Here is a 12055-nt window from a genome sequence, read left to right on the forward strand (position 1 = left end):
AATAAACAATTCCGGGTCTCACTAACGATTTTTCAACCAAAGCATAACCAAAATTCAATAAAACAATAAGTTTGGTGGAATCAAACAATTTCAATGCACATTTAAATGCAACACTTAAACATTTAACACATGCACATAGCAATTAACTTCCTATGCTAACAATTTACTACTAATGCACAAATAATTCTATCCTATATGCCCTTTCCTATATTACCCATCTCTCGTAATAAATCGAAATAAGTAAAACATTGAAATGTTTAAAGAATAAAACAAGAATGAGTAATAAGAAAGAAATTTTTATTAAATGAATAAATAATAAACGAATAAATAGAATAAGAAACTTTTTTTTTATATATATATATTTATGTATATTACGAATATATTTAATTAAATTCGAAAAGAAAAAGAACGTACTTAATTCACATAAACGAAATTTTTTGAATAAATAAGTTAATTTCGAACTTAAATAAGAAATATTAATGTACTTTCAAACAAAATAAAATGAATATGGTCCCCCAAAAAAAGTACGCATTTTTGAATGATATAGTGAGTAGGAGCTCAATTCTACGAAATTCGTTTTAGAAAACTAGCTAGTTTAGGCGCCTAAAAATCATTGAAGTAAAACCATAAGCTTCTAGATACCACTTTGTAACACCCCGACAATTCTCTCTTTTCTAAAATAACCTTTTAATATAAAACGTAGAGAATTATCAAGGCATTATCGCCCGTGTGAAAACGTAACGGCTTATTCAGAATTTTGCAGCGGAAAACATAAAACTAACTTTAGGTTTATAAATAATCGATTACAGGTTTAGTCCCAAAAATCAACCAACGAACATAAGGAAATATAAATAGTATGACAAGTTTAAAGTCCAATTAAACAAACCCAAGTCAACTTAGCAAATCAAAACTAAATACAAGCTCTCGATTCCCGATCCCAATGATGCAACATCTTCAAACCTGCAGATGGACAATGCTTATTGATCCTTAGAAACTGCTCACCAAAGATTGGGTCATCACAGGATCAATAAGGCATAGCCATGATCAACATGCACAAGCAAAAGCACGTAATCAGCAAAGCTGAGTACTACATACTAAATCAATAACAATCCTAACATGATTCTATTAAACGAACAACCCTAACATGATACTAATGAACACAAACAAGGGCAGACAAAACATGATAGTTTGACGACCATACTTGACCAGACTACACTAGGCTAGACTTTTAGCAATAATATTATTTTAGTTGAAATAGACAATGGACCGAGTTGTCCGTCCGGCAGTCTTCACTAAGGAAGACGAGGTACGGGCGCGACTCCGTAACCTCAAAGACCTGCGATATCGAGGAACATTTGAATAAAAATAGAACACGGTGATCAATCCGGTCCCAGAAAAGGCCATGGGCTACCACCATGAACCCCAACTCCTGTTTGTCCGTCACTTTAGACGTGCATGATCTAAAGCTATTGCTACTCAGTTTCACTTTACATGATTTACAAATTGAGACTCTGTTATGACTCAACAATCACATAAGGCATGCAATCCACATTTGTTCACAACTGTTTTTATCTTGGAATTAAGTAAGTGATCACAAAGGCATCAATCAAGACTCATTCCAATTTATCAAACCTTTCTTTAACCATGATCAACCCCATATACCAGCTTACTAAACAAGGTCCACCGCCCTCATAAAGTAGTGAAAAGCTAAAAAGGGAACAACAACCAACATATATAGAATAATCTAGCGTTCCTAACCAACATGTTTGTATCAATCATCCATACTAACATGTTACAATTCTCATAATGCCATATAAGTTCAATATGTCCGTCCAACAGTACTAAACATGCAATTTCAACACAACCAAGTTCGTCAATAATATCAACATAACCAAGTTCAACAACAATCTCAACACAACCAAGTTCACCAACAAATTCAACATGGTTTCAACAATTAGCACACATTCCAAGCACACAGGTATGTACGTACCTTGTGTAAACAAACTGCAAGACTACTTTAATAATTCAAAAATCGCCAACGGAGAATTCTCCACCTAACAACAACCAATATAGACTCATATCAATTCACATTGAATTTTCAGCAACATTAGGGTGCTTCAAATGCTTCCTAAACATAATTAGGTCCTTTCTCAATATCAAAACTTGACTACTTAATCTCCTAGCATAGTGATTACTTCACTAATGACCACCAATTATCATCAACTTCAATAAAGCATCCTTTTTAAAATTCTAGCAATATAAAATTGTTTAAAACTTCACCAAACCATAATTAATATGCTTAAAATCATAAAAACAATAACTTTAATAACTTATAATCATTCTACCATGAATTTAAAATATTAAAACCTTAAAATTCACGCTTTAAATAATTCAAATTCTCGTTTCAATCAAATTATGTAAATCTGAAATTTAATAATTCAATTATGTAAAATATATAAATCTGAAATTCATAATTGACTAATAAAAACTGTACATTTAATTCAATGAAACATAAATTACATAATTTAAACATAATTTAAAACATTTAATTCACATAAGGTTTTTAAGGGATTAACCAAAACGTGGAAAAGAAGAGGTTGGCCGGCGGAGCACATGTGCGGCAGCGACGAAACAATGGTGCGACCGGGGTGCGCGGTGGTTGCTGCCGAAAACATGAGGGATACAAAGTGAGGAGGAGCACGAAAATGAAACAGTAAAGAAAAACGAAAGAGGGAGGAAAGGAGGAGTGATTACCGGGCAGGGGGAAGGACCGGCGGCGCGAGTAGGTGGTGGCTGGAACTAGGCGGAAGAGCGGCAAGGTGTTGGTGGCTGCGTGCACAAGTGGTGCTTCGCAAAATAGAAAGTCAGTGAGGAGGAGAGCAAGGAAAACGAAAGAGAAAGAAGGTGAGAAGGGAGGGGAAGTTTACCGGATGGTGATGCCGGTGGTGGCGAGGGACTGCAGCGACGGTGGTCCGACGTGGGTGGCTGGACGGCGGCGACAAGGAGAGCACTAAGGTGTGAGAGTTCACGTGAATTCTTGAAGAGGGTTTGAGGGTTTTTCTGCTTTTCTTTTCACGTGAAGGAGAGGAGAGGATTGAGAGTTTTACATGAATTTGAAATATGGGTAAGGGATGTGGGTTTACTTATTTTGGGGTTTGCTAACTTGGGCTAGGATTAGAATTAAGTTTGGTATTTGAATTCAACACCGCTTAAGATTGTTTTCTAATTTCAATCGTGTTTTCGTAATTCAAATTCTTTTCAACATCAAATTCTAAAATTATTTTAATTTCATAAACCGTTGAAATATTTAAAAGTATAAAAATAAATATTCGTTAATTACATATTTATTTCTAAAATTCGTAAATTCTATTTAAATATAATTAACAATACGTTAAAATATATTAATAAAATGTATAAAATTATGGGGGATTACATGGCACCCAGTACTTAAGCAGATCAGTGGCTTGCTGATCGAAATCTGCTCGCATTTTCAAAATTGAAACAAAAAAAATCCCCAGCGGAGTCACCAGAATTGTAGGGGGTGTTTTTTTTGTTCGCATCGCAAGTATGCTCTTTCCCTACAAGGGGGCGGTTTTTTAGAAAACCATTGTATTTTTGTACCTCGAAGGAGTCGCCACCAAACATTATTTAAAGTCTCGTTTGGAAAGACCGCAAGTGACTCTATTTTGGATAAGGCTTTGAATCCTCGAAACGGATGGGTGAGATCCGGGCACGGGAACGAGATGCTTATTCCGCGAGCTTTAGAAATTATTCGAGTACGTGACATAGCATTTTCGAAAATATACCCTAGATTAGACTATGTGGGTTTGAATTTTAGAGCAAATAGAATCTCTAATTGTATGGTGGTCACTTTGCTTTAAAGGTAATTTAAGGGAACCTAAGATCGGTTTGTCCAAGAAATTATCTTTGTTAAGCGTGATGTAACCTTGCATTTTGTTGTATTTAGCATGTATGGTGATGAAAGCAATAAAGCAAATAAAGCAACATCACAATTGTAAATGAGTGCGGAATTAGTAAATACAAGACCCCCTAGAAACGGACTAGGGAGTAGGTCCACATTGCCTAGAAGGACTAGGCAAGTAAAGATGCGGAATTGAAATGCGGAATTGAAAGTGCGATATTGAAATTGCGGAATTGAAAGTGCGATATTGAAAGGTGCATAATTGATATTGCAATATTGAAAGGTGCATAATCGAAATTGCGATATTGAAATTTGTACTTGGGCACATGAGATTCGAACGCCAAGCGGCTCCTTAAAAATAAGTGCGCCCGACACGAATTCAAAGCCAAAAATCTCAACTTGGGAGAAGTTGCTCATCCCAAAGTATTCTAGATTTTGCATATAGAACTTGAACTTGAAAGTTTGAATCTTGAAATATTGAACTTGAAATAATTGAACTTGAACTTGAAATATTGAACTTGCACTAGTAGAAAAATATTGATTTGAGGCGTCACTTTTATATTGATTTGCGGCGTTTTAGGCGTAGCAGCAAATAGAGTGGCAGCAAATGAATTGTATTGATTTGCGGCGTTAAAAAACGCCTCAAATCAATCATTCATTTGCGGCGTAATTAGGGAAAAACGCCTCAAAATATTTGAATTGAATTGCGGCGTTTCTACCTGAACGCCTCAAACTTTGGTAAAATGGCAGAAGTTTATACGCCGCGAATAAATAATATATTTTTTTAATAAATAATATATATTTCGTATACTCAACAATCCCAAAAATGTAGAACCTGTACTCACGCCACATTTATACAACGTTCAAAAGTGTCATCAACCACCAATAACTTTCCGAAACATTGATTTTTACATATAAGTTAACCATCATATATATGTTTAAAAAAATAAACCACCTAAATAGTTTCAAATCTATAATAACTATATCTTTTACACTTCGTACGTTACAAAATTGCACCAAAAATATAATAAGGCAATTATATATGATTTTAGTAGCACGAAACATCCACAAGAAGAGATCAATGAAGCGTTAATTACACACAATGTTCGGTGAAGTATGATGCCCATTTGTCTCGTATTTCATCAATTTGCTCATCGGTGAAAGGATCTCCACTCATTGAAATGCAAACCTAACAAAATAATATATATATATCATAAAATTAGTTATCTTCGGTTAGATGATCTAAAAAGTTGTTTTATGCGCGTTTAAGGCTTTAGGTCATATTTTGAATGTTATAGTCGTTTTTGCTCCCAACTCTAACCCGTGAACTTAGATTGGTATTCTAAACCCTTTAAATGTTTAATATACTTAGTATTAGGTTAGTTAGACTCATTCTCATCTACTTTGGTCAAGTTATACGCGTTTAAGGCTTTATTGATCATTGTAGGTCATATTTTGACTATTATAGTCGTTTTTGCTCCCAACTCTAACCCGTGAACTTATATTGGTATTCTAAACCCTTTAAATGTTTAATATATTATTAGGTTACTTAGACTCATTCTCATCTACTTTGGTCAACTTACGTGCGTTTAAGGCTTTATTGATCATTATAGGTCATATTTTGACTATTATAGTCGTTTTTGCTCCCAACTCTGACCCGTGGACTTAGATTGGTATTCTAAACCCTTTAAATGTTTAATATACTTAGTATTAGGTTACTTAGACTCATTCTCATCTACTTTGGTTAAGTTATGCGCGTGTAAGGCTTTATTGATCATTATAGGTCATATTTTGACTATTATAGTCGTTTTTGCTCCCAACTCTAACCCGTGAACTTAGATTGGTATTCTAAACCCTTTAAATGTTTCATATACTTATTATTAGGTTACTTAGACTCATTCTCATCTACTTTGGTCAAGTTATGTGCGTTTAAGGCTTTATTGATCATTATAGGTCATATCTTGACTATTATAGTCGTTTTTGCTCCCAACTCTGACCCGTGGACTTAGATTGGTATTCTAAACCCTTTAAATGTTTATTATACTTAGTATTAGGTTACTTATACTCATTCTCATCTACTTTGGTCAAGTTATGCGCGTTTAAGGCTTTATTGATCATTATAGGTCATATTTTGACTGTTATAGTCGTTTTTGCTCCCAACTCTAACCCGTGAAGTTAGATTGGTATTCTAAACCCTTTAATTGTTTAATATACTTAGTATTAGGTTACTTAGACTCATTCTCATCTACTTTGGTCAAGTTATGCGCGTTTAAGGCTTTATTGATCATTATAGGTCATATTTTGACTGTTATAGTCGTTTTTGCTCCCAACTCTAACCCGTGAACTTAGATTGGTATTCTAAACCCTTTAAATGTTTAATATACTTAGTATTAGGTTACTTATACTCATTCTCATCTACTTTGGTCAAGTTATGCGCGTTTAAGGCTTTATTGATCATTATAGGTCATATTTTGACTGTTATAGTAGTTTTTGCTCCCAACTCTAACCTGTGAACTTAAATTGGTATTTTAAAGGAAATTTGGTGAAACACTACCTTTAAGTTTGGTGGTTTTGTGAATTGCTACCTTTTAAAAAGGAAATTACATTTTACTACCTTATAAGTTTGGTTTGTTTGACTAACACTACCATTTGCCGTTTTTTGTTAATGTTTTACGTCTTTGGACTCCACTACAACGGTTATTTAATATGGCAAATGCACAAAATGACAAATGAACGGAGATATTTAAAAGAATAGAAGAAATACACGACGGAAAACATTAACGAAAAACGTCAAATGGTAGTGTTAGTCAAACAAACCAAACTTATAAGGTAGTTAAATTAAAAAAAGTTTATATAAGGTAGCAATTCACAAAACCACCAAACTTAAAGGTAGTGTTTCACAAAATTTCCTATTTTAAACCCTTTAAATGTTTAATATTCTTCTTATTAGGTTACTTAGAATTATTCTCATCTACTTTGGTCAAGTTATGCGCGTTTAAGACTTTAATGATCATTATAGGTCATATTTTGACTGTTATAGTCGTTTTTGCTCCCTAACTCTAACCCATGAACTTAGATTGGTATTCTAAACTCTTTAAATGTTTAATATACTTAATATTAGGTTACTTAGACCGATAGCAACTCACAAGCTATAGATGAGTTTTCATTCAAAGAGACAACTGTGTCTGAGTTCTAACTATCGTCATTGTTAAATCATATTCTTTAAAAATTGCAACTTCACAAGCTTTCCCGTAAAAAGTGGAAAATATATCAGCAAAAGAAAATAAGGTTACAAAATAACTAACCTCCCAGGAAAGGGCTCAAGCCATATATTATTAACAACATCAAAGTTTCACAAAAGAAGAGCAATTAGACCATGACCAGCCTTCCATACAGCATGTGGGAACTTTGTCTCCCTTGTCCACTGTCAACAAAATAAATTTAAAGCTTATTTGATTGGTCTAGAATATTAAATATCATATAGGGAAATAGGACATGATCATAGATCAATATTAAGGTAAACAAAACAAGGATATTATTTAATTGCCAAAGATACCAAAGTATCGCATATAGTGGGTTCGTGTTGAAACCCCCCCAATTATCAAACTGCCATCCATCAAAGTTTCAAGCAAATAATTGTCATACCAAGTAAATAATAGAGTCACCTTGTCCTCAAGGTGAAAAGCCGGAAATCTGGTCTGGACGGCAAGGAAATCTTCCCAAGTTGCCTCATAATCTGGCAGGTTATCCCACTTAATGAGTACTTCTAACGCAGTTCCATCTCCAGAAACAGCAGGTCGAACTCCTACCAAGGAGTCAGGTTTTTCCACCAACTCCAAGTTTGTTATGGAATTAGTGGATGCAAATCTGTACCCAGAAACAAAGGTAATAATATTAAGGCTAGGATAGAAATAGTTGTATTTGAAGCTATTAAATCACCAATGGTGCATACAACTGAGGTAGAAGGACAAGAAAAAGACAGAATATATCACATAACATTCTTTTACGGCTCCTGCCTTATTTATAGTGCTAGCTCTGACAACTCCTCTCTCATGCGTGACAATCACCAACTTGCTGCTCACGGTATTTTCTAACAGAATGCTGACACCATTAAGTTGTAATTCCTGATTTATCCTTCCTCTTACGTCTGACATATGTCATTCTCACAGGGGGCTTAGTTGGGGGTAGCTGCTGCACTACAGATCCCAGGCTCTCTCAAGCCTGTGTAAAACAGAGGAATTAAGGGAACGAACAAAGAAAAGAAGAAATTGGGAAGACTAAAGAATTACGGTATATAATTTTGTCGCATAATATTTCTCATTTTGTCGCACAATCTTTTCAAAGCATGCATGATATACGGCATCTGCATTACATCCATCCTTAATTGATGGAATTCCGCCTGTTACAAGGACTTGCTTTAACCCTTGTGGGCAAAACTTAGATATGTAACAGCACAAAAACCCCCCATAGCTCTGTAAACAAAAGGGAAAGAAAGGGTCATTAATTTTTATGACTAAATAGTGACAAGGAGCTCAACAATTAGTATGCAAACTACACAGGCAGAGATCTCAAAATAGAATAAAAAGATGACATGAATAGTGAGCATACTCCAATAGGAAGCCAAGAACCATAACCTAATCCTAATAACAGTATTTGCAAATGAAGCTTCCTAAAAGTGAGCATACTTCAAGAAAAAAGCATTGCTTCCTAAAAGTGAGCATACTTGTAGGCATGTAATGGTCATTAGTGATGCAGAAGTTCTCACATCAATGATTTAAAAACTCCACGACATGAATACCTTGATTGGAATGGTAGCTTCATACAGCAACAGAACATCCCTTGCAGCATGATAGAATTCCAACGCCACTCTTGGGGATGACAAACAAACATCCTACACACAAGAATTATCAAGAAGTCATATATGCCGTCTTATAACATGCAATCAGCAAGATATCAATCCTGCCCAGAGTCAGGGACTCAGGATAGTAGGTATAACTGTGATAAAATGGTGAAGCAAAATGTTCATGTGAAGTAACTCTTAAACATGTCAAGTTTAAAATTTCATGGGGTTTATCCGCTAATCAGAATGATCCATGTATCACATTGAGAAAACATACTAGTTGTGATACCTTAACATCACAAAAACCACTGTTAGGTACAATTCCACCATAATTTGTCAAAATGAAAGCTTAGTGTGATTATAAATAATGATTAATATAAACAAGTGAACAAGTCAGAATAATAGCCAGAAATAACTATCTTACTTGAAGTGTTTGATGCACCAACTTCATCAACTGACAAGCAGCAAGGGACACTATACACTTCTCTGACGAAAATAGCAAATTGACAGCACAATCAGTGTATCTGTTATTTCCGAACTTAGGTCCTTTGCTGCTAAACTCCTGAGAGCTAATTGTTAGTACGTAATTCCAGCAGATGAGCACAAAGATATAAGACAGGTTGAATGAGAGTTGACTTCTGGAACAGTAAAGTCACATCGTAGAATCAACTGTCTAGCATTTGCCAGCATTTCTCTCTTTTTCCTCACAACAAAGTGTACCTCCACGTTATCAGCAAAGTTGCTTAATCTTTCATCATTCTTATCAGATTTGGAAATGAACATAATCTCCTGTAAAACAATCTCAAATTCAGAAGAAGAGTTCATGATCTTCTGAAAATCAACTAACTTTGAAGCATCATCAGGGACAACCTGAGAATACAGAATACAAAAGATTCAACACTGCAAAGAGAGGTCAGACTACACTTAAAGAAATAAAAACAAAAGACCAACGAAAACTATGAATTCGCGTTGAAGATCTTAAGCAATCAAACCTAGAGATAGGGTATCAGGTGAACATCAGCCCCCCCCCCCCCCACGTCCCACACCAACCAGCTATCAACATACATGGAAAAAAGTATTTACATGATGCATGCAGTGAAGTTGAGCATAAACGAAACATGGATGACAAAGCTGAAGTGTTTACCTTTGAGAGGAAGTTAGAAATAATAAGCTCAGACATTCTTGGCCACGCAACCTTCCGAAACAACGCATCCAAGGACCATTTTCAAGACATATATACTGGTGGATAAACTTAACAACTATCGTCATTCTTGAGAATAGAGCATCGCTATCAATGTCATCTGTCTACATCAAAAAAAGGGGATAATCTAACAGGCTATAGCATGCTGCGTTCTTTTCCTTGAATAACGTAGTCTAATGTTTTAGTGTGTTACTGACTAATTAAAATTTACCAATCACCAAATTCTTTAATGCTCTTCCTGATTTCTTATATCTTGCTTGTCTGCTTTGGCACTCAATATACATACAATTTCTTGAGTGAAAAGGGACCAAATTTATTATACGAGTATTTATATCATTGATGTTACCTTCGGCTCTAGACTTGAGACTATCTTCAAGATTTTGTCACTGCTCTCGACCAAGCTACCACTAGATTCTTCCAGAAACGAAACAGGGGAGTTAAATTTCACTGCAGGAGCAATGACATGCTTGATGAATAAGTCAGCGGTCCTTGCAAGCCCATAATCAAGTATTCCTAGCACCTGGGAAAATGACAATTGAAAACTATAAATTCTAGGAAATGGCAGCTAAATGAATCCTCAATTTAGCCATGGAATACTCAAATCATACACTAAATTTAGCGAGTTTGCTAATGAATATCATCATACATTCATACACTCAGTTAGTTAAGAATAAAGAATTAAATAGCACATAACAACATCTCACTGCATTGAACAAACAGAAACTTACATCCATGGCTTCCATAACATTACGAAGCTCGACACCACGAGCCTCACCAACGCCAGAGCGATAAACAACCCGAATTCCACCAAAATCAGTGTCAAAACTCACCACAATGTTCAAAAAGTTGACAAGCAAATCTTGAATCTACAAACCCAAATACAACGTGTTACACCAAGGAACGAATTACAGTGAAATCTTAAATTTAGTTTAAAACCTAAGCAAAACCCATGAACAAAAATTTCAGGTTTCTTAGTCTCGAGCCTGAACCAACACCAAATTTGTAGGATACAATCAGAGATAAATTTAAAGCATTTTTAAGGTTCTTTTAAGCCAAAATTCGACATTGAAAATTAGGGTTAATTAATTTACAGTTTCAGCGGGAGAGAAGAGAGGAGAGGACAGAGCAAGAGAGCAATAATTAGATAATTCAAACACAATTCATGTAAATTGAGAGACTGAAATGAGGGGGAATAGAGCAATTGAACAAAAAAAAGGCAAGGATGAGGAGGAGCCAGTGGAAGCATAATGTACCCCAAGTGAGAACGGCGGCGGCAGAGATGAGTTCGAATGACCACGGCGGTGGCGGAGCTTAAGTTTCCCGGCGAAATTCGATGGTGAAGAAAGTAGGTCAGAGTCAGTCAATCGTACGAAGGAAGAAGAAGGTGCTGGTGTTTTTGTGAAGTGAAGACAAGCCAAAAGAAAGAAAGAAAGAAAGAAAGAAAGAAAGAAGCTCCAAATTTGCGGCGTTAAAGGATAGACGCCGCCAGATTTTTTTTTTTAATAATTCGCTGCGTCATAATCGAAGATAACGCCGCAAAGTGTTATTTTTTTAACTAATTCCTCGAATTTCTCATTTAGTTAGAGGCGTTAATTGATTAACGCAGCTAAGTCATGGCAGCAAATTAATGTTTTTCTACTAGTGTTGTACTTGAAATATTGAAACTTAAGAGACTTGAATCTCAAAGATCGGGCCTTTTAATGTTGAAAAGGTTAGATCTTTGATGTGCTCTTATTTTGAAAGGATCCTAGTTTAGGGAAGTAGTCATGAGCAACCCTAAACATTGTGGGATCTTGAAATTTGAAAACTTGAACTTGTATATTGAAAAAAATGGAGTCTTGAATCTCAAAAGATTAAACCTTTAGAAGCTAAAAAGGTGTCATCTTTGATTACTCCATACTTGAAAGTGATTCTAGTTCAAAGAAGTGATTGCAAACAACTTTGAACATCCTTGAATCTTGAAAGTTTCATTTTTGTATTTTGAAAAGTTTGGATTTTGAAAAGATGTATGATTGTTGCAAGTGACATTTTTAGTAGTAAAAATGTCAACTTGCTAATCATTTTTGAAATAGGAAAATCAAAGAAACATGAT

The 12055-nt window shown here is 35.1% G+C and overlaps 1 protein-coding gene and 1 long non-coding RNA gene across 2 annotated transcripts; both read right to left on the bottom strand.

The window, feature by feature from the left end:
- Positions 1–656: 656 nt before the first annotated feature.
- Positions 657–3439, bottom strand: LOC130459490 (uncharacterized). The gene is made up of 4 exons (XR_008918905.1): positions 2755–3439; positions 2577–2662; positions 1991–2054; positions 657–994 (listed from the first exon to the last, which is right to left on the bottom strand). It is a non-coding gene; the product is annotated as an uncharacterized lncRNA (long non-coding RNA).
- Positions 3440–4772: 1333 nt separating this feature from the next.
- On the bottom strand, positions 4773–11295 carry LOC110775344 (centromere/kinetochore protein zw10 homolog). Its single transcript, XM_056826870.1, has 5 exons — positions 10692–11295; positions 10310–10483; positions 9907–10067; positions 9187–9551; positions 4773–5111 (listed from the first exon to the last, which is right to left on the bottom strand). The coding sequence occupies exons 1-4, from the start codon at positions 10704–10706 to the stop codon at positions 9506–9508; spliced, it is 396 nt and encodes a 131-aa protein (XP_056682848.1). The 5' UTR covers positions 10707–11295; the 3' UTR covers positions 4773–5111; positions 9187–9505.
- Positions 11296–12055: the final 760 nt, after the last annotated feature.

The sequence above is a fragment of the Spinacia oleracea genome, chromosome 4, assembly GCF_020520425.1.
Source record: "Spinacia oleracea cultivar Varoflay chromosome 4, BTI_SOV_V1, whole genome shotgun sequence".
NCBI lineage: Eukaryota > Viridiplantae > Streptophyta > Magnoliopsida > Caryophyllales > Amaranthaceae > Spinacia > Spinacia oleracea.

What these genes read in the sequence shown, in the direction of transcription:
- LOC110775344 (XM_056826870.1), bottom strand. An exon ending in TCTCAAGTCTAGAGCCGAAG is followed by an intron (nt 10,068 to 10,309) that starts GTAACATCAATG and finishes TTTTTGATGTAG; the next exon opens with ACAGATGACATTGATAGCGA. An exon ending in TTTCTAACTTCCTCTCAAAG is followed by an intron (nt 9,552 to 9,906) that starts GTAAACACTTCA and finishes ATTGTTTTACAG; the next exon opens with GAGATTATGTTCATTTCCAA.